Source organism: Oculina patagonica, chromosome 8 (genome assembly GCF_052425735.1).
Source record: "Oculina patagonica isolate OP01 chromosome 8, crgOcupat, whole genome shotgun sequence".
Classification (NCBI taxonomy): domain Eukaryota; kingdom Metazoa; phylum Cnidaria; class Anthozoa; order Scleractinia; family Oculinidae; genus Oculina; species Oculina patagonica.
This window is the reverse complement of record NC_135765.1, coordinates 12,447,683-12,470,993: the sequence shown is the minus strand read 5'-3', so window position 1 is coordinate 12,470,993 and position 23,311 is coordinate 12,447,683. Positions and strand designations below refer to the sequence as shown.

General features: G+C 38.0%; 2 protein-coding genes across 2 annotated transcripts; both read left to right on the top strand.

The window, feature by feature from the left end:
* Window positions 1-4,141: 4,141 nt before the first annotated feature.
* LOC144664366 (uncharacterized) lies at window positions 4,142-12,583 on the top strand. The gene is made up of 4 exons (XM_078525484.1): window positions 4,142-4,478; window positions 8,245-8,461; window positions 10,124-10,308; window positions 12,359-12,583. The coding sequence occupies exons 1-4, from the start codon at window positions 4,341-4,343 to the stop codon at window positions 12,581-12,583; spliced, it is 765 nt and encodes a 254-aa protein (XP_078381610.1). The 5' UTR covers window positions 4,142-4,340.
* On the top strand, window positions 12,573-15,530 carry LOC144664371 (uncharacterized). Its single transcript, XM_078525492.1, has 3 exons — window positions 12,573-12,701; window positions 13,533-13,623; window positions 14,845-15,530. Exons 1-3 carry the CDS (start codon window positions 12,632-12,634, stop codon window positions 15,350-15,352), a joined length of 669 nt encoding a protein of 222 aa, XP_078381618.1. The 5' UTR covers window positions 12,573-12,631; the 3' UTR covers window positions 15,353-15,530.
* The last annotated feature ends 7,781 nt before the right edge of the window (window positions 15,531-23,311 follow it).

The window sequence follows — 23,311 nt, the reverse complement described above, 5'->3', positions numbered from 1 at the left end:
GGGTCTTCTGCGGCGAAGTAGCGAACGATTTTTCTTTCCTGTCTTGACAAAACTCTTTCTATTATTGAAATTTATTTATTTATTTATTTTTTCGCTGCTCCAAAACATCTGCTTGCCGCGTCAGCTACGGCTTGGGCGGACATTCGTCTGGGTGGACGTCTAATCTTACTATGCTAAAATTAATATCCGTGAATAGCCCCCAGTGTACATTGTGGTCTGCGGACGCAGTTTACCTGTTTGTGACCTATTAGTGACCATAGCTGGAAGGGGGTTAGTGGGCCTACGTGTCTGCAGGATTATTCGGGCACAGCATTGCACGACGTTCAGTTTTCCTGATACGGCCTTTGTAGATTGATTTATACGAAAATTATAAAATATAACTAATCATTATCTCCCTCTCTTTTAGAACGTTTTCTTTTCCAAATAAATTTTTACCTTTCCCCCCCCCTCCTCCGCTAAAATTCACAAACTCTTTTTCTTATTATTTTTTTTTAACCATTTTCTTTTTTCTTAACATTTTTTTGGGTCAACTAATCATTGAATGAATAATTCTCTCGGAATATCAAATCTTTTGGTGGATAAGATTCTTCTAATTAGATGTCGTCTAAATTAGATGTATATACAAGGGTATTCTTATATTTAAAAACTGAGAAGTGGAAGGAAACGCTTCAGTGGAAATGAAAAAATACGCGACAACTCTCTTCCCTCGCATAAATTAACGGCGGCACGTGAAGGTGAGCTGTCTTGTTTGTTGCTTTATTTATTTTTTTATTAAAACTGTTTTCTTTAAAATTGAGTGGTTTTAGTAAAAATATTAAAATATAACAGGAAGATAAGAAAATTTAATTTGTTTTAAATTATGAACCGGTTGACTGCAGAATAGAAATTATGGCGGAAACATGTAAAAATCTGTCTTTTCTGCTGCGCACTCACTTTTTACGGGCCAAACTAACGCTTTGGATATGATAAGAAGGAACAATAGGGCTTTCAAAAACTCATGTTTTACCGATAAAAGCGTAACCCTTGGTGTTCTGCCCTCTGAAGTTAGGTCAAGGTTGTAAATTAAATTGCGATCGTAGAATTTTTAACGCGGTAAAAATGTGTTACATATTTCCGTTAGATTTTCATTTAAAAGCAAGACTAGGGATGATTAAATACTTTAAAATGAACTCAAGGCAAGTTTCTGAAGTTGAGAACGAGCGCATCGAATCCACGAAATGCTGTCAATTATTAGTTTTCCTCGGCGTTCGGACTCATGCTCGAATTACAATTTCTCGTTTTCTCAAAAAATAAAACTCGCTGGAAGTTTTATTATTTTCAAAAATATTCACCAAAGGTCTTTTTGGCGTAATAAAAAAATTCGATTGTAACCTTTTTGTCCGAAAATTCTAAAAAGATAGAGAATTCCGCTCTTAACAGTTTTCGAAATAGTTTTTGCAGTTCAATTTTAAGGAAACAACATTTTATTGACCATTTTTTAATTTAAGATCTTATTTCGAATACAGATTTTTTAAATACTTGTAAATAGGAGGGCCACGAGTTTGTTAGCTTTATAGCTATTAAGTGCTACCCTCTATAAATAAAGGCGTTACTTACTTACTTACTTACTATTGCCAGGGTTCCATTTCTGAAAACTGAATATTGATGCAAAGTAATCGGGGGGGGGGGGGGGGTCACGAAAGTTATCAATAGTAATGAGGGGGGATCACTTCAATGCAATAACATTAAAAGGAGGATCGCCTAAATTTAACCATGTTTAGCACAAACACCTCCGGTAATGACCGGTCCCTTATTCGGGGGCGGCGCTTATTAACTTTTTTGTCCCAAATGCGCCGCTTATTCGAGGGCGGCGGTTATTCGGGGGCGGTGCTTATTCGAGTAAATACGGTATCCAAGTTTAGATCCTCTTCAATGCATAGGCCGAGAGAGGTCTGGTGTTATTGTTTGTCTAGTTGCTAAAAAATACTGGCAGGTTCGAATCACAGCGTGATATTTCAGAAAGCTTTAAAAGCTTTATCTTTCAGAAGGTTTCATTTTTGCTAAATTTCGTCAGTATTAAAAGATTCGCAACATTTTAAAAACGGATAAACATTTTACCTTGGAAAGACAAGTAAATATTTATACCAGTGTGAATCTTAGCCATAGCGAAAAATTCTTTCTGCGAAATTTAAACCGACCCCGATCTTGACAGTTTTTCGCGAATTCGTTTTTGGACTGTTTAAGAAAGTACACTAATAAAATAGATGCTCGTAAAATCTAAATATCAATCAAAATTTCATTTACACACAAAAAAAACTGTTATTCAATCTTACTTGTTAAATTATTCATGGTGCGTTTTTGTTTTGGAATAACTCAGAGGAAACTAAAAGGATAGCCATGTTTAATTTGCGAGCATAATTATTCAGTTAAAAAGAAGTAATTTATAGTTCTGCGACGTTTACATGGACTGCCTATTGAAGCTGTGATAGATTTAACTGTTCAGTCTTTGAACTAAGCCTTGTTTTTAAGGCATTCGTGATCTTACTTGCCCCAGTAAAAGACTGGCTACGAAGCCGTAAACTCATGTCACCACAGCAATAACTGCAAGCTCCTCATCCTCTCTCGCGTATACAGTTTACCGCAACCTTCTTTTTAGGTTTTCGAAGTTGGGGTCGATTTGTGGTTAGTGGTAATAATCTTAAGGAAACTTCAAGACAATAATAAAAATATAAAAAGGGGGGGGCCCCACCCCTTTGGGGGGGTTGTAAAAAAAAAAAAAAAAAAAAATAACCCCCTTTAATTTTTTTTTATAAACCACAAGGGGCCAAAAAAAAGAAGGTTGCTTAAATGGCGCACAGTAAAAAAGGTAAAAAAAAAATCCAAAAAGTGCTTATTCTCTACCATTGTAAGTAAATGAATCCACACTAGGCCTGGATCTAAAACGGACAAAATGAAGCAAATTTCACTAATAAGGAAGTGCTTGGAAGACAAAATAAATGTTGTTGTTACCTGCTAAAACCCTTCAGTTATGTTAACACTTCTTGTGTTAACGTTCAGAGGTTCTGAATTCTTTGTGAAGTTTTCTGCAACACTGTTAACACTAGCAATGGTTTAAAAACTGCTTGGCCAAACAAAGGACAAACATTCAAAATGCTTATGAACACTACTTGTTTTGATGGTAGCGTGAGTTTGATTTTTACTTTATAGAACATCACAAAAGGTCATAATAGGGTTAACGATCGTTAACAATGGTTATCTTGCCATAAATTTAACTGTCAACACTTATAATTTGAAATTGGTAAAATACGTTCAAAATGTGAAATTTATTACCTTAAATGAAATAGTAAGCTGGAAAACCCCAAAACGGATTCATTGATTCATTCAAATCTGTAACGCTTCAAAAGAACTCGTCTTAATAATCATCGACTGTCAAATGGTTGAAAAAATGTCGAAAGTTAACCTTGTTGGGGTTTTATTCACTAACCGTCAAACCTAACACTCCGTCCTAATCTTTTTTCCGTTAACAGACGTCCACAAATGACAATTACATTCGAAATTTCTTGTCAAGTTGATATAACTGACAAGGTTTCAAGTTTACACGATCAAACGTAGTTGTTGAATCATTCATGTCATGTTTTTTTTCTTTCAGAATAGCTCGACGTAAACCAAAAGTATTTATTGTCTTTTAAAAATTATATTTGTTTGTCTGAATAAAAACAAGCTCATTAATTCAGGCAGTTGCATGGGAAATCCTTACCTAAAATACACTTGCTAGTTTTTGATCTTAGAGATATTTTAGTAAACTTTGTGACCTTTTTCGCTTATTTTCAAATCTGGGTCACGAAAGCGAATAAACAATTAGGTAACTCGCCTACCATTGACTTTGCTTACAGTTTATCGTAGTTTTCTTTCGAGAGAATCGGTAGTAGGAAAGAACCGAAACCAGTCCAAAGGCAAGGCAGTTCACATTATTTTTGCGGGGTTTGGAAGCACGGGAAAATAGTCACAAGCCAACACCTGCCTTTACACGTGCCACGAATTGTCACCTTATGCCAAACGCAGCATGGTACCAGCGAACCAAATTTCTGCAAAAATAGATGTGAGCGAAGTGTAGAGTTTTTAAGCCTATTTTACTATGGTAGTTAATTAAAAACAGGCAATTTTTAGGTCTCATGCATGGAAAAGCAAAATGAAGCAATTTCCAAGAATATCGAAGGGGGTAGAAGGCCTTGCCACCGGCCATAACCTGCAGTCGTGTCACCAATTGCATAATGCTTACGTTTAAATGACAAAAAGGACATCGAGACGGGTAATGACTATTATGAACCTGAAACTGGAAACTATCAGTTGTTCCTTCTCGAATGAGGATGAAGACCTTCATTTTGGTGGTGCTGTTGTCTGGCCTCTTTGCTTTGAGATCTGAGTCTCACCCAAGTCACAGGAAAAGCCTAAAGCACTTTGCTCCTTGGTATTCTAACTCTACCATACACCATGTACAGGTAACTTCACTTTTCCCTTGAATCCTATCATGTAAAAAAAGACTAGGTCAAGTAATTTTCTGTTACAAGCCTTAAATTCGAGGTACTCTTAAAACATAAACATGGCAAAACTCTTACACGGTACGAACGTATTGTAACACTTCTTTACACTTTATTGACATACTGTATTTTGGCGTGTTCAAAATGTTTAACGACAACACAGTCATTCCAACACAAACATTGTGCACAAAGGAAAAGGAAAAGCGCAACGCAACGCATTTTGAGAAAAAGAAAAGTAGGAGCAAAAAGGTTTAAAATTTTGGCAAATGGCTTTACACTGGTCAGAAGAGGAAATTACCACAAAGATATTGAACAGAAACAAACACTCCATAATTTATGCGATTAAGTCAGTTTGAGAGAGCTGAGGCAAGTTGGCATACATTCACTGTTTTGTTTCATGAAAACGTCAATCAAAGTCTAGAGTTAAGCAATCCTGAGGTGTTAATTTGGCATTTTTGGTAAGAATTCTCCAGAACAGATTGGTGACAAAAATTCCACCTTTAGTAGTGTGAAAGTACGACAAAATAGAGCCAGCCAGTGAATACCTGTCTTTACATCTCCATATGTTCTTGTCAGCGAACCAAAATTGTCAGCCAACAAAAAGAGATATACTCTTCTATTGCAACCTCTAACGCTGATGGCCTCGTTGGAGCTTTGTTTTTTATTATAAACAATAAACGGTTTCCAAACAGCTGGACCAAAAAGAGTAGAAGAAATAATGCACCCCCTCTTTTCCTTCCAGGTAGCAATTTTGACTATTCGCCTCTGTAAGTTTATTTTTATTTATGCGTAAATTGTTATCCGATTGTCCAAGTAAAAGTAAAATGAAATAAAGTAAAAATAAAAAGCAGAAAAAGTGTATGCGTAAACCTAAATGATACGATTGTCAACTTATAAAACGTTTCTTTTAAGAAATAAAAGTAAACTGCGTGAATAACAAAACGACCCTTAATTATGGTTCTTCCTTTTTATTTGCTTTAATTTCGAAAAAGAAAAAAAAAAGATATTTCTTGGCTTAAACGAAACCTTGGGTGCTTACCATTTGTAAGAAAAATCCGGTTGGTGTGACCGTTGCATAATGGTAAGCGATTTTCCAAATATACTGACCAACCGGATTAGATTTCGCTTACCATTATTCTACCAGGCGTTCCTTCCTGCTCACTCGATCTAGCGCCAAATTCAGTGTTGTTTTCTGTCGATATAGCTGAATACTTCGAGGTAGAAAACAAACATTTTGACGAAGAAGATGGGCTGATGTTCTTTACTGCCGTCAGCTGTTCATGAGACGTGATTTAAACAGAATACAAGATTATTATGAGGTATAAACTGTTCCCACCTACGCACCGAGTGAATATGAACACATGAATATGAACACATGAACACATGAACAATTTCAACGTTGAATACCAGAGGCAGGCAGCTTATCTCTCCTGTTAAAAAAGTGCTGGCATTTCTGTGGTCGAGGTGAACATACACGTTCTAAATTGGTATAAAGATATATTGTAAACACGACTAAAACCGCGCGGACGGTAAGAAGACGGTAAGAAAATTTCCGACGGTTCGTACCAACCGGCATAAAAGGAATACCTCAAAACGTATTCCACAATTTTCGAACGGAATTTTCGGAAAATTGCTGTTCCATTTGACTTTCAATCGAAATCTCCGGTTTTTTGGCGAAATGGTAAGCACCCCTTGTAAATCAAGAATTTGTAGAATTTATCTTTACCATACTTCACATACATGTGTGTGTGTGACCTGGCATGCCCATGTCCGTCTTGGACTTCGATCATATGATTGTGGTCCACTTTAAAAACAAGAAAAGCCATAAGTTGGAGTCACCCACTAACGGTCGTTTGCAACTGCCACTTCTTTAGAAGTCGCTTTCAAAGTTCGTGAAATTATTCACTTATATGTGTAAGAAACTGAAAAAGAATGGGAGAAAATAATTCAGTGTACTATCAAAAGTTAACGTGCCCAATTTCACCAACTGGCGGCTGCCTTTTTAAGCCGAAACACTGTATTATTTTGTTGGGCACTTTGGTCAGGACCTTTTTGAGAAATACTGAAGTAACGTTCCATTCTAACGAATTGAAAAACTTTTTAAGTTTTTAAAAGTGCCTTTCTATAAAATTGAATATCGCGATATATTGGGACCAACCATTTTAATGAACTAGTCGATATGATGAAACGGGTGATGACCATGTTTGGTTAAGTTCTGATACATCAACTGTTTGTGGCTCATTGCATTGTTAATCACTCAATCCCACTAAAAGATGACCATATATTTATATTTTTTTCTAAAACGTTTTTATAGGCCGCACTTTCTGGGACTGCTGGGTTAAGAAAACCACGCGGGATGTTCCCACGCCTGACGGCTCGTGATTTACAAGCTTTTCGAGTGTTCTCCCAACATCTCGCGTGGTTTTATTACGCCAGTAGACCCCAGAAAGTGCGGTTTATTGCTTTTATGAAATAACTATAGAAAACGTTTGTCAAAGAAATAGGAGTCTATTTTATTTTTCGTGAACAAATGTCTTATTCTCATCAAGTTCATCGGATGATGGGGTAAACCAATTGCAGCGACTGAAAGAATAAAACACAGGTTTAGCTCAAAACAAAATCCACGGATCGACGCGACAAAAACGTTTAAAAGTTCTCTTACAGCTATAAAAGTCATAAGAAAGGAAAGGAAAAAGGCAAACTGTCACGGTACAAAATGTATTCAACGATTTTAAAGTTCTTTGACGTGAAAATTTAGCAAATTGTGGCCGGAGTACAGTCATTCATCCCGAAAGTAAAAGACTGCAGGAAAACTTTGCAAGTTTACCAACTTCACAGATTGACGAAGGTATAGAGAATACAAGTTAGTTCCATAAACTCTGCTTTAGAAATTTGTTATGAATTTATTTATTCCGTATTCTTCGTTTTTTCCGAATAACAGCTTTGGCGAAAGCACTGAAAGCACATAAATCTAAAAGTATAACTCAGCGTAAGTTTCTGCCATTAAAATAATTCAAGTAAGCTTTGATCGCGAACAATTTGATGCAGTTTTAATTCCTTTCAAATGACATTTCCGAGTAAATGTTGAATGGAAAGATATCCATGTTTTAATATTTTTCCAGTCCGTTGAAAACCGACCTGTTCATTATGTTCCTTCTCATAATTATGTTTGTCTCTGTGCTTTTCGTTTTTTTTTCTCTAGTTCCTTTGCTTTAACTGTGGTGGACGGGAAAATTCATTTTTGTGATCCACCCTTAGTAATTTTTCATAATGATCATTTACAAAAATCATATCTACTGTTTTAACCATCAGATAGACCTAAAGAAGACATTAAACTAACGTTAATTCTTTGTCCTTATGAGTGGTCGAGCTTAGTACGGCCATGTCGGGAGGCGTGAGTTTACAGATACAATAGTACATAGAGTTTTTGACCAATTTGACCAATCAGAGTGCGCGTAGTATCTGAGTTATTTTATAAACTTAAAAGAACAATGTTAGTTTCTAAAGAAAATTTCGTCTTGCGTCGGTAGGCAAGTGAAACACTTAGCTGATTATAAACTGGAAGTTGTTAGAGGTAAATAAACCGTCGTAGCGAATTTTGAAAACCTGAAGTTTCGAGCGTAAGTCCTTCGTTTTAGCAAAGTGCTCTGAATTTCCACTTTGGCCGACGCACGGCTAACTTACAGTTGATAATCGGCTAAGTTACTTATGTTTGATTGCTTCTTAGACAGGACAAAAGCGGGTTTTTGGAGCGATCTTGGCTGCATATACAGCTTTTAACAACATCGCTGACTTCATGGGGAGAGCTAACAACGTTGTGGGGTGGTTTGACAACATCAACCGGTTTATGGGCTCTGGAGGAACAGAAGGGGCAGACCAAGTCACCTCTGAACACCTTGACGAAATTAAACAACAGATAGAAAACCTAGCTGACCAAGTAGAAGGTTAATAATAAATCTTAGTGCTGTTATGTTAAGATACCTTCTCATTTTAATGTAACCATATATATCTCAGCGAATCGCAGTAATCTGGCTGCGAGGTTTTCGCTCTAACTCGCCCGAGTTCAAGCATGGCCAGAAACCTTAACTTGGGGGGGGGGGGGGGGGGCATTTGAGCTTGTTTGTGTAAATTTTAAATGCCTTGTGTGGTCTGTGAATATTTTGATTGACATCAGTCGATGGTTCCCTGTATAGAAGGAACCCTGCCGGGCTGGCAGCTGTCAGCTGGGCTCGTAAACGTGACAACCTTCTAGCCTGGGGGAGCGGGCAAGGGACTTGTAGAAGCCCCGTGTGTTTTGGGTGGTGGGCGCCATTTTCTTGGAAAATCGCTCAGATATGCTCTAGATGACATAGATGAGATGAGAATTGATTTTGGTGCATTCGTAGATTGAAGATGCCACCCCCGTAAGATTTTTTTAGAAATTTTGAAAAGAAGAATTACTCTACAATGCTGAATCTTTCAGTTGCTGTTCATTCATCCCTTGCAGGGGGGCGGAGAGAGGGGGGGGGGGGGGGTTTGGAGGAGTTGGTGAATGCCACCCCCCGTAAGATTTTTTGGAAATTTTGAAAAGGGGAATTACTCTACAGTGCTGAACCTTTCAGTTACTGTTCATTCATCCCTTGCAGAAATTTTGATTTGTCAGTCATGTGTCCATCATATTTGACGTTGCCATGACAACTTCATAATGACGAGCAGATCTTGCCCAAAATCGTCATGTTTTACATTTTTCTTTATTTTTTCCAGTTTTTTGAAACAGAATTATACGATTGGATAATTTTTGCGTTCCATAAGCATCCTGGCTTGACTTTTCATCGATTTCCGTTATTTTCTGACTTTCTAAGAAAATGGTGAAATCCAAGATGGCGGATACAAGATGGCGGCTAAATGACGTCACGTGACATCATATGACGTCACAGCGAAAAAACTTATATCATATTTTAGTAGAAACTCAGCTGTGTTCTATTGGAATCCGCGATCTGATTGGTCCCACTTTTCTTCGCCGGAAAACAGTAGGCGGCTCTTTGCGGTATCTTATTTTTGTCTTCAGTGCACAATATTGTGGTTGGACGCATGGTACTAAATTCCCTCGTTTCGCGTGTTGCTGCGCCTCGTTGACTATTTGCTCATAGAAACTGGGCTCGTAGTCTAATTGTTAAGTAGAGTACGCTACGGGCTTTCTACCCAGTGCGAAAGTATTTCCCTGCGCCCTAATAGGACGAAACTCTGGGGAGGGGTTCCATCCATCCCCCCTATTCCCCCTTGGGGGTTAAGTAACAAAATAGATCCGCGGCCGGAGCTGCTGTCTTTAATATAAAATACAAGAAAACGAGGCTCTGACCTTGAAGAGCATTTTTTACCGTTCCTTATCTTGTTTGATGTCGCAAAACTTTTGATTGAAGGTTCCACACAAATATACCTCAGGAGCCATGAATTAAACGGACGTTATTTCATTAACGGCAATGATTTGTACGATTTAAAGATCATTTTAATCGGTTGAAGATCAGCAACTGAATGCAAAAATTTCAGTCAAGATTTACAGTTCAATATCAGACAGAAGCTATATTTTTCTTTTTTTCTAATAACACACTAACCTTTTATCTGAACAGGCGGCTTTCGGGACCTTCTGGCCGGATCTGAATACACCCAAATACTGGTAGTTCTTTCTTGCCAAATAAACACTTTACGGCTTATCGATCATCTACAAAAGGAATATTTGGAGTCCACGCAGAACTATAAAGAAAACCCCAATGACAACCTGATGATGGCGAGGAGACAAAAATGGTTCGATGATGTAAGTATGCTGCTGGCTGTTCTTGACATCGTATGGTCGCTTTCCACTGCTTCCAGATTGTTGTAGTGTTGTCGTGTAAGACCGAGTTTGTTGTTATATTTAACAATTATTCTTTGAAATCGAGGTGAATATTCTGCCGCTATTCACCGAGATTTCAAAGAATAATTGTTTTAGTATATACACACGAAGTGATCTCAACAACAAGCGATCTCAAAGTTTTCAGAAGGAAACCGTTTAAAGTCGATTTAATTGACCTCTCAATTCATGCGTGGAAAACGTACATATAAGCGGCACTAACCGACATGCGCGAAACAGTTTACAGAATGTTCAAACATGGCAAATCTAGTTAATCTTCGATAAAATCCTCGTCACAATCTAGCAAAATGGTCCTTTAACACCACTCAAACCTGCAATCTGATCAAAAACCTGCTTGCAAAACATTTTGACCGTTGAATCAAAGCTTTTGAAGTTCACTTGAATTGAAAATTGAAAGAGCTAGCAGTTGGCGAAGGATCCACCTGAAAGTATGGATTATAAGTTTACTGAATGTCTGCAGAACTGTGGTGAAAACTGGATGCTTTCTTGCACAAAGACTTTTCCTGAATATTTGTGGAGGATCTTTGTTGTAACACTTGATGTTGCTGCCGATAATCTGCGGTTTCTTTCTGCCGTGCCGGCGGGCGCTGCGGTGCAATTGTTTATCGTTTTGTCTCGAGTTGTGTGGACATTGTGCTGCTTGCGTATGTGTCTTCGCTTACTTTGAAAACCATCAGGCCATTTCTTGCCTTTTTTTTCTTTTCTGGTTCAGCATCTTCTTGTATTCTTAGTATTTGCGTTCGACGCCGGGCGCGAGACGCCGGCCATTTTGTTTCGTGGATGCTATTCCTCCGTGGGAGTGAATTGCTATGCTGTGAACAATCAGATTGCTTGAAACACCAAGATCACTGAGTGTGTATATACTAAATTTAGTTTTACTTTCAAAATTAACGTATCGATGGCTCCATAGGTTATATTTAAACTGCGATGGATTAGCATCCCATCTCAAAGTCCTTAAGACTTGTGCACAGCCTTTTACCTTAACTTTTTTTCATAGTCATTGTCTAGTTTGTAAATTTGACTCTATTTTGTAGAAAAAAAGGAGAGAGAAATCCACGGCTCCCGATCTACAACCGGCACTATAATCGTTAGCCGAGCTAGAGAACCGGTACCCGCTTCACCCCTTAATACACTTCATGTCTTGGTTTTTTTCAAGGGTCACAGAGTATAGCCCTCACAGGGGCATCGTGTTGTTTTCTTGGGAATAACGCTTTACCTTCATAGCGCGTCCTGCATACAGCTAGGTTTGGTGATGTCGAAAGCGTTCTATTTAAACATTAGAGTGTTTCTGTCGAGGAACTATCGGCTGATAGGTGACCCCCCCCCCCGGAAATATTAGCCGGCCAAGAAGCAAAGTTTCGCGTGCAAATATGTTAGTTTTAAGAACATCAAATTTCCAACGGGCAGCTATCAGACCGATAGGTTCCGAGACAAAAACGCTCCATCGTCTACATTGTTCAACACTAAATGTTCTTCCGCGCTCTCATTCAAAAACGAGCATCTTGAATTGTTTTATTTAAACTTTTAGGATGAAAGACTTGAAAGTCGAAATGCAACAAACGAAACAAAACCAGTCAAGAAACTCAATAAATGCAGTGAATTTAGTGTGTTTTTTTTGTCTGTAGGTCTGCTTTTTTACAAATATTTTCACGGACGAGTATTTTTCATACGGGACTGATAGTGTCTGTCCGCCTATGAACACTATCGCGTCACGTGATCAATTTAAACCAATCGGAAAATCGGAAAAAAAATAGTGGTGAACTATAAGTGGAGATAGATTTCTATTTATTTAGTTTGCTGAATATTGCATACCTATGAAGGCTGTCTTAGGTCGGAATGGCTACATATATACTTATAGATAACAATCGATATAAATTAACGTGGCTTAGCCAAACATCTAATTTTTAGACCTTTCTTATTTTAAAATATGTGCAATCTTTTTTATTAACTGCAGATTGATGAAAAATTTGTTCAACTGAAGAGCTCTCTAATTGTTCTTCTTCAAAACATCTGTGATCCCATCCTGAACACTTATGACTTGTTTGAAGGCTACGCTTGGAAGAAAGGGGAACAAGGGACAGGCACCTTGGTAGATCTCATGAACTTTATCACAAAGATCCGAATGCTAGAAGCAAATGGCTACGCTGTGTGGAAGAGCCACCTCTATAAAAAATTTTAAGACAACGAGAATCGACGAACGGTGGAGTTGAACAGCGTTGAAAACAAGATGAAGAAAGTAGCGGAGTGTGAGAATCCTGCTATCGCGAAAGCTTTTACAAGAATGATCGATCATCAAGGTTGGTAAATCAAAACTGATGTGATAATACTGTAACATACGGTAAGCATTTCTTACGCTATCTTGGGCTTTGGAAAATTATCCCCAGATGTTAGATCCGCAAAAATTTAAATTACTTTTAAACAAAACACGTAAATGTTATATGAGTTTACTGGTTAATGATGGCTGTAAGGGCTGTTACCTCCGCTCATATATAATCTTATATCGAATTTGTAGCGATAATCATTCAACTCCGAGTACGTATAGGAACAGTTTTATTGGATTATTTTATTAGTATATTTAGTATTGTATTTTTCTATTGTTATTTTATTAGTATGTTTAGTGTTCGATTTTTCTATTGTATTTTGATATTAAACACAGTTTTAAATATTTTTAAATTGTCTTTTTTTAATATCGACTTATTTTGTGTCTCAACATAAGTATACGATTTTTCCAAGGCTATGTGGCTTTGACATGCTATTAAAACCCAAAACATGTATAACTGGGCCCAGTTGTTCAAAAGGTGGATAACGCAATCCACCGGATATATCGCTATCCAGTGGATAAATGTCATACCTACTTCGTTATCCACCGAATAGTGATTTATCCGTTGGATAAATGTATCCGCCCTTTGAACAACTGGGGCCTGTTGTCTACATTATTTGAGGTAAGGTGCCAGTGGCATACTATAATAAGTTCTTAGTTTGAAAGGTTAGCTTTTAGAGTTTTTAGGGTAAAGAATAATTGTAGCGTTAGTTCTTGGTTAGGCTTGTAGTATTATTTTGGGTTCTTGAGTCTGCAATTTACACTAACCCGTTCCCAAGGGAGGAAGTTTTGTCTTTTTTTTCCTTAGGTACCCCGGCCTATGGAAGAATACGCTGGAGCCATTCATACGAGAATATCACGTCACGTAGGGGCCGCAGAATAGTTGACACGTATGACAGGTATGAAATGAGGAGGGTTACTAGATCCTGCAGCCTTATTTTGGAGATGAACGAACCGGGCTGATTGGAGCGGGCATCCCAGGGGCAGTAATTATTTTCAAAACTGTTTTAAACATTCAATGTTTTGACACCGTCAAATGGTCTGTTTTCAGGCAAGGTGGCCAGAAGTATGTTTGATAGTAATACATTGTACTTATTTGTATAGACATAGTCCTGAACTCCTGATGCATTTGTATACTTTCGGATCGAAAACTTCCAATGGCAGCCATTTAAAAAGTTAAGAGGCTGTCTCTGTAAGAACGATCTGGTCTATCTGGCTTGAAAAATAGGTGTCGCTCAGATATCTATATAGACTTTCTTAAAGCCCATTTCGTCGCTCAGATATGGGGACTTCGTCGCTCAAGACTAGAGTCGACTTGCAGCAAGTCTAGTATCTATACTAAATAAACAATCAGCTCGAATGGATGATTTATTTTTTAGAGTTTTTAAGGATTTTCGGTTCACCAGAACGAGCGCCCCCAACGACTACTGTCAAGGCGTAAGTTTATAACAACTTTGAATATAAATTTAAAAGGAACTAACAACTTCTGTACCAAACAAACACCACGGCCAATTATATTGCCTTTTCAAGCCAACAGCAAACATGCACAAACAGCTCAAATTCAAACAATATTTTTTTTGGAAAAGTGACGCGGCATATTTAAATCGAACCAACGAAGCCGAAAAGTAGATACAATAGAAAAAGTTGTACAGAAAAAAACCCTCGCGGTATCGCCTTAATGAAATATTTATGGCTTTGTAAACTTGCCACATTTCGACGTTTTGATCTTCATGTTTGGCGCCATTTTGAGGGAATCGTCAGGACGAGGCGTTTCATCAACTTGCCTCGCAGACATACCTAAAGCCATTAGAAATAAAGACAAAATCAATATAAATCAATCTATGTTCAATTTAAAGGGAATAAATCGTGTTTTTTAAAAAAATATTTTCAAATTGTTTTAAATTTACGCCTTGGCAGTGGTCGTGTACGAGCACTTGTTCGGGTGAACCGAAAATCCTTAGGAACTCCAAAGAAAGAAATGATCCGATCAAAAAGGATGTGGTTTTAGTATAAGTGCATGAAAGTCTTGCAACAAGAAATGAGCAAAATCTTTTTTTCAAGCCAGATAGACCAGAACGTTCTTACAGATACAGCCTCTTAAGATTCTGTTGTTTCGGCAGGTGTTTAACGAATTTGGGACCAGCAGAGAACATTCCATATGCGCGAGCCTGTTCCAACGCTACTAACCAACAATGGAAACTTAATTCTGACAACACTCTACGGCCGAAAAATGACCACAGTAAATGCCTCTTCCTGATTGAACCTGATGAAGGAAATTTCCACCCTAACCCTTATGGTTTCAAAGTGCTGCCCTGCAGCTCCAGTTATCGTAACAAGAAGTTCAAGTTCGAGTACTTGACTCAGAGGAGGGAGGACGAGCCAAAACTGCACACGTTCTTCAAGCTGAAGGTGAAAAATGATAATGTTGCTTGGGAAAGCTGGCGAGGGCAGAACATCTGCTTAGCCTACAGGCCAATTGGAGGCTGGACTGGTACGTCCTTTATAGATTGGTCTCCAGAGGTGTGTTCTTGTTCTTGTCCAAGTGGACAGGATATTTTTTGGTGTATCGGCGAGAGACTTGCAACCGCCGAATTTGGTTGGTTTAAATTTGAACCAAAGTCAGAGTAAACAGTTGAGGGCTGCAGGGGAAAACAAGCGAATTAAAGTGACCGGGGAAAGACATAAACGAGAAGTGATAAAGATCTGTTTATTATAATGTATACGTTTAAAAATACGTATAAGAAATCGCCGAAACATTTTTAATCGTCCACTGCTCTTAATGAAATTGTAAATAAAAATGTAATACAATTGATCAAACGACTTTATCATTCTTTTTCCTTTTCACTGGCTGAGAGACTACCATATGATCTTTTAAGTAACTACCATCCTCTTCCCCATTGCCACACGGTTTTTAATGACATGACGTGACCAAAAGAAACGAGAACTCTGGGGGCAAGAATTAAATAACTACCAACAAACAATTGTCTGCTAGTGCGCATTAGCATCTGAAAATAAGTTTGCTGTAAATTATATTCCGCTCAGCTTAGTTGCGTCCAAAAAAGGCAAACAAAACAAAACAAACAAAAAACAACAACTAAAATATAAAAAAAAATAGCAGGCCTACTTCTAGGGCTGTCGGAGAACGGCAGAATTTATACAAGATAATAATTATTGAACTCGGTTATCCGCACGAAATATCGTGATCTTTCAGTGTCTCGTAAATCAATTACTTGCCTCAGCCTTCGGATGAGTAAATAATTGATCTGTTCGCCACTGAAAAATCACAAAATTCTGCTCAACCTCTTCCAATAGTTGTTAACTATTTAGTTTTTCTCAAGTCGAATTGTGTGCAAACCATCAATGATAACCCCAATAAAGTACATATTTTCTAAAAGCTTATTGAATAAGGATTGTAATTTTTGATTTTGTTTTGATCATATAGACCATAATAAGCAACGTCAGCATTTTGTTTGCAATTATGATGTTGCGCAACATTAGGTTTATTTAAGAACACATTTACATGAGAGCCAAAACTTTTATATGGAATTTGATCTACATATATTGATCTAAAAAACCGTGTCTCAGATTTTTCTTTTCTTGCTCCATTAATTTTTTATGAATTTTTAAACTTTAAAATGGCATTTTTAGGGCTTCTTTAGGATTAAAAATTCATAAAAAATTAATGGAGCAAGAAATCAAAAATCTGAGACACCGTTTTTTAGACCACTATATGTAGATCAAATTCCACATAAAAGTTTTGGCTCACATTTAAATGTGTCCTCAAATAAACCTTAAGTTGCGCAACATCATAATTGCAAACAAAATGCTGACGTTGCTTATTGTGGTCTATATGATCAAAACAAAATCCAAAATTACAATCTTTATTCAATAAGCTTTCTGAAAATATATACTTTATTGGGGTTATCATTGATGGTTTGCACACAATTTGACTTGGAACGAAAATGCCAATTTTCCTTCCGTGATACCTTAAAGTTCACGAAACAAACAAAAACCGACTTAATAGATAAAAACACATGAAATTTCATGCTTATCCCATCGTTTATCTTAATTCACTTATTTACAGATTGCTATTTATACTGCCTAGCAATTGCAGTTCATAACATTTTAGATAGCAAATTATGTAATAATTTTGCTTTTTAGTTCTTACCTTGGACACCACCCGAAAGCAACTTATTGCAAAATTTTATTTACTTGACAAACCCATTTTCCCCTTTTATAGCAAATGAGTCATTTTCTAAACTATCAACTTTAATCATACTTTTATCAATGATATCAATTTCGGTGTTAAATAACTTGGATAGAGTGATTTCATTTAACCCATCAAACAGTATCTACAAGTTTGTTCGTAATAGTCAAAAATAAACAAAAGAAAACAATGGAATTAGTGTCTAATAGTATCTAAAATTGTAATAACTATTTCACGGGTTAAGTGAAATCACTCAATCTTTTGAGCTCACATTTTCACTCAAAACAATAGACCTTTTTAGCTTTGTATGCAAACTGCCCATTACAAATCACACGATGCTCCCTATTTAATTTCCTTTTATCTATCTGAATATCGTGAATTTGTTTAAATTTGAAAGAAGTAATTCTCAAGGGTAACATCACGTAGTCTGAAATGACAACAAACAAACAAAGCCCAAAATGTATATTCTCAGTCAGTCTGGGCTTCAAACATACTGACTTGCTACGTCATCTGCTTAGCATGCATTGCATGCCATTTATTTTCTATGGCAAGGGTGAGGCCATCCTCGGAGACCCAGGGGCAGTTAGTGGGGACGACGGGCAGCTTATATCGGGACGACGGGATTTTCGGGCGAAAGTTTACAACAAGAGCGTAACAGCCCCTGGGCACTTTGTCTTACCGAACCAGTTCCAGAAGCTTTTGAACTCGTTCCTCCTTATTGGCCAGAAAAATATTTTTTCTGTCACAGCACAATGACAACACAAAACTTGTTATAATTCTGCCATATTTGTTATAGTAAATAAAGTAACATCTTATAATGGAGACTCTGATGTCTTCTTACACGAAGTAGTTTTCTCCTTCGATCGACGAAGTTGCTTGGCCCGTGCAACGGAGAGATAATTTTTGTGAACAGTTTCAGAAAAAAATTCAACGAATCGTAAGAAATGGCCAACTGGGAGCTAGGCGCAAGGAAACAAATACCAATCGCCAAATTCTAACGGCAACTTTTTTGAAGGTATGATGAATTTTTCTAGCTAAAACACGATACACGACTTCCACTTTCAATTGCAATGAACATAAACAATGTTACATAATTTTTTTTCGTTCGTTGAACGACTTGTGAAACTTTCCATTATTTGGGAATCTTCGTTGCAGGGGCCACGCAACTATGTCGATCGAACGTGGGGAACGATCGGCGAGCTGCACTGCTCACACTTTGGAACTGGTTCGGTAAGACAAAGTGCCCAGGGGCTGTTACGCTCTTGTTGTAAACTTTCGCCCGAAAATCCCGTCGTCCCGATATAAGCTGCCCGTCGCCCCCCCTTTAACTGCCCCTGGGTATCCGAGGATGGGGTGAGGCCCTCTGGGGACGAGGTTGATGACAGCGTTATTGCAATGCGGTGTAAAGTTGTACTTGGAATTTATAAAGTTAGTGGGAACCTTGTCTTAGATATTGCATAGAAACGGTTGAAATCGAGAAAATTGAGAAAAGAAATCAAAAGAATGAAAAGCTATATATTATTACTTTATGGAAATTAACGAATGACGTTTCGGTGACATCCTGGCACCATTTTCAACTTAAAATTCATATGCGAAAGAAAGTTATTTATACTAAGATAAAGGTGTGATAATGAATAAATTAAGATAAAATAACCGTTCAATGTTTGTGTTCATTAATGAGAACAATGTCTGTTCAAGCCTAAACAAATACCTTCGCGCGGATTGAGTCCGACTGAGTGTCAAGGCTCGGTTTCTTCATGCGAATCCACAACGTTTCGTGGATCAAGCAATCGAACTTTCCCTGACATTTCTCGCATGAAGAAACCGAGCCTTAACACTCAGTCGGACTCAATCCGCGCGAAGGTATTTGTTTAGGCTTGAACAAACTTTGTTCTCATTAATGAACACAAACATTGAACAGTTATAAATAATAAAGATGGTAGATTTTAAGCTCGGTGATAAATAGTGAAGAATATTATTCTACATGACACGAGCGTGGGACAAAGAGCAAATCTGAGTCCCCGACGGGAATCGAACCCATGGCCTCCCAGAATACCGGTTGGGCGCTCTAACCAACTGAGCTACGTGAGAGGGCTCAGTAAATGAAGCCCTCTCGCAAGGTGAATCTACCATCTTTATTATTTACTACAAATTTGATGATTTCGACATTGCTGATCCTAGCAGTATGCAAGACGCGTGTCACATATCAACCTAGTAAATGGCCTAGCTCACAGCGAGTCTCACGTAGCTCAGTTGGTTAGAGCGCCCAACCGGTATTCTGGGAGGCCATGGGTTCGATTCCCGTCGGGGACTCAGATTTTTTCTTTGTCCCACGCTCGTGTCATGTAGAATAATATTCTTCACTATTTATCACCGAGCTTAAAATCTACCATCTTTATTATTTACTACAAATTTGATGATTTCGACATTGCTGATCCTAGCAGTATGCAGGACGCGTGTCACATATCAACCTAGTAAATGGCCTAGCTCACAGCGAGTCTCACGTAGCTCAGTTGGTTAGAGCGCCCAACCGGTATTCTGGGAGGCCATGGGTTCGATTCCCGTCGGGGACTCAGATTTTTTCTTTGTTCCACGCTCGTGTCATGTAGAATAATATTCTTCACTCATTGAACAGTTATTTTTATCTTAATTTATTCATTATCACACCTTTATCTTAGTATAAATAACTTTCTTTCGCATATGAATTTTAACTTGAAAATGGTGCCAGGATGTCACCGAAACTTCGTTCGTTATTTTCGCTTGTATTTATTATTAACTGTATTTCTAAATTTAATTTTATGAAAATTGATGCGTTTACAAAATTTAGGAATTTAAACAAATATATACCGGTACTTCGTTTTATGAAACAAATCGCGTTAACAAAACAAGAATGAAAATCGTCATGGAAATACAAGTCTGACATACTTTTTCGAGTTACTGATCTATTATACTTTTTTCATCGTCTAAATTAGGGGGTGTTTGCAAAAATCATTTCATCGCATAAATTTGTTGCGTGATTTAATAGCGTGTCACGATTCTCGGTAAAACAGGAAGTCTATGATGTCACGCAGGGACCTTTCCGAGGAATTGAGTAATCAAAATAACTGTCGTTTTCAAGTCATGCGACAGTCGTACGATTTTTTTAACCAATCAAAAGCAAATGCATTAATTAACCAACGGTTTTTGTATTGAAGCCTTGGGAGTTGTTTAGTCAGTGTGAAGTTCGAAACGTAACTCACAAGAGATGGCTCAAGACATAATAAACAAGGTTAAGGCATTTCTTGAATTTCTAGAGTATAACGGTGAGAATGAACTAAAGCAAACGCTGAAAGATGACTTTTTAAGTTCTGTGGAAAGTTATGTGTCACTATGGAATCAATGTAATCAGATGACGAGGCTCGGCAACTACCAAGCACTTCGTGACCAAATTGCAGTTCTAACACAGCAGAATCAAACATGGTTTTACATCGGTTATACAAATCAAGAGCTGAGAAGTCACTACCTGTGGACAAAAACACCCGACAATGCCCGCTTCAATGAAGCTAACGCCGAAAATAACCTCGTCAAAAGCCACACATACTACACACATCTTGGAGGCATAGAGGGAGAAAACGAGGATGAGCTCATCAACGAATTCATTGACCAGCCTGCTTGTCTTAACAGCAACAACTATGGAGAAACAACCGGCGAAGGTATAGTGTACGTACTGGTTTATACACCTGAACAGAACAATCAATAATCACGTTGTATGGCTGCGCGAGAGAGGGGTTGAGGATTGAGGTGTTTCAAAAGTCATAGAGATGTGGCGCTACCATGGACACATAAACTAGTGTAACAAGGGAAATAAGTATAATTCGTTGATTTCAAGAAACATAGTTCTTATATGTGACCTCTCACGCGAAAACGTTCCTTACGGAATCCGTGTGTTCGGCGAAACGCGCGGCAAGCGAACGGATGAGAAACGGCTCGATGTGCCGTTCTACACGGATACCGAGAACGGCTACACGGATGTAAATTTTTGTTACGCGGCCGCCATTGTTCAACTGTCCCGCGCTGCGAAATCATTTCAAAGTCAAAGCATTCAAGAAGATTTTTTTTTCTCTAAGTTTTTCGTTTTTATGCTTCTACGCGCGTCACAAAATTTAGTACTAAGAAGGCCGCCATTGTTTAACTGTCCTGCGCTGAGAAAATCATTTCAAAGTCAAAGCATTCAAGCAGATTTTTTTCTCTAAGTTTTTCGCTTTTATGCTTCTACGCGCGTCACAAAATTTAGTAGAAGGCCGCCATTGTTTAACTGTCCTGCGCTGAGAAATCATTTCAAAGTCAAAACATTTAGGCAGATTTTTTTCTCTAAGTTTTTCGCTTTTATGCTTCTACGCACGTCACAAAATTTAGTAGAAGAAGGCCGCCATTGTTCAACTGTCCCGCGCTGCGAAATCATTTCAAAGTCAAAGCATTCAAGCAGATTTTTTTTCTTTAAGTTTTTCGTTTTTATGCTTCTACGCGCGTCACAAAATTTAGTACTAAGAAGGCCGCCATTGTTTAACTGTCCTGCGCTGAGAAAATCATTTCAAAGTTAAAGCATTCAAGCAGATTTTTTTCTCAAAGTTTTTCGCTTCTATGCTTCTTGGCACGTCACAAAATTTAGTAGAAGAAGGCCGCCATTGTTTAACTGTCCTGCGCTGCGAAATCATTTCAAAGTCAAAGCATTCAGGCAGATTTTTTTTCTCTAAGGTTTTCGCTTTTATGCTTCTACGCGCGTCACAACATTTTGTAAAAGAAGGCCGCCATTGTTTAACTGTCCTGCGCTGCGAAATCATTTCAAAGTCAAAGCATCCAAGCAGATTTTTTTTCTCTAAGTTTTTCGCTTTTATGCTTCTAAGCGCGTCACAAAATTTTGTAAAAGAAGGTCGCCATTATTTAACTGTCCCGCGCTGCGAAATCATTTCAAAGTCAAAGCATTCAAGCAGATTTTTTTTCTCTAAGTTTTTCGCTTTTATGCTTCTAAGCGCGTCACAAAATTTTGTAAAAGAAGGCCGCAATTGTTTAACTGTCCCACGCTGCGAAATCATTTCAAAGTCAAAGCATCCAAGCAGATTTTTTTTCTTTAAGTTTTTCGCTTTTATGCTTCTAAGCGCGTCACAAAATTTTGTAAAAGAAGGCCGCCATTGTTTAACTGTCCCACGCTGCGAAATCATTTCAAAGTCAAAGCATTCTGTTTGGTCAGGGCACTACAAATATTCTTATACATTTCTGCAATTTGAGTACTTTTATTATCAAACTAAGTTTTGTAGTACAAAGCAGTCTTACTACAGCTGGACAAACAAAAGGAATAATTCATGATCCTAGAAACACCTTTACATGAAATTGATTGAATAAAATACATGAAATTGACTAGGAAGACCTTGGTGGAGTTGCTTCTGGCAAAGACATTTTTCGCGTTGTGCGACACCTAGAATTAATCTTCCCCTTGATGATCCTCCAGGCTTTGTCCTTTTCTTCTGGCGTGCTTACAGGGAATTTACTAAATACCAGTATTTTTAGGGAATTTAATTTGTTGCCATCGAGGCGTTTTTTCTCGTGACTACCATCTGTGTTACTTTCTGCGAGTTCTTTCTTAGTGAAAAAATGCTTCAGCAAATTTAAAGCACACAAGTGTCTATGAGTTTCTGGCTTGGCTAACGTGTCCTGTATTGCCTTGACTCTTGACGTAACACGAGGTAATATTTATCTATAGATCTCAAATCAGAAGCGCTCGAAATTTGCGTTCCGTCAAGCAACGAAACATTTTCTCGTAACTCGTTGAATTGAACTTAGTTTTTAGTCTTAGATAAAATTTTTATCGATGATCGAATGTTATAAAAGCGAAGATATTTCAAGAGCAGAAAAAAAAACCCGTGTCCGTTTAAAACTAGGTGTTTGTAAACATCACATTTACTAATAAGGTGCAGTTTTTAGCTCATGCCATTTGAACGTCTGTCAACTTTCTTGTATGTGTAGCGTGTAGCTTGAGCCGCCTCAAGGGCTGACGAAACTTTAAACGGATAGCTTTTGCTGCTCGAGCGGCTAAAAGTTTTCTTTGTATGGAAAGGTTGAACGGCTAGTAAATTTCTTCACACGGAACGGCTACACGGCTCGAACGGCTAGTAAATTTCTTCACACGGAACGGCTACACGGCTCGAACGGCTAGTAAATTTCTTCACACGGAACGGCTGCACGGCTCGAACGGCTAGTCAATTTCTTCACACGGAACGGTCACACGGCTCGAACGGCTGACAATTTTTTTTACACGGAACGGCCACACGGCACAAACGGCCCTTAATTTATGTTACACGGATAGCTTACACGGCTCAAACGGCATCCCTTTCCGTGCACACGGC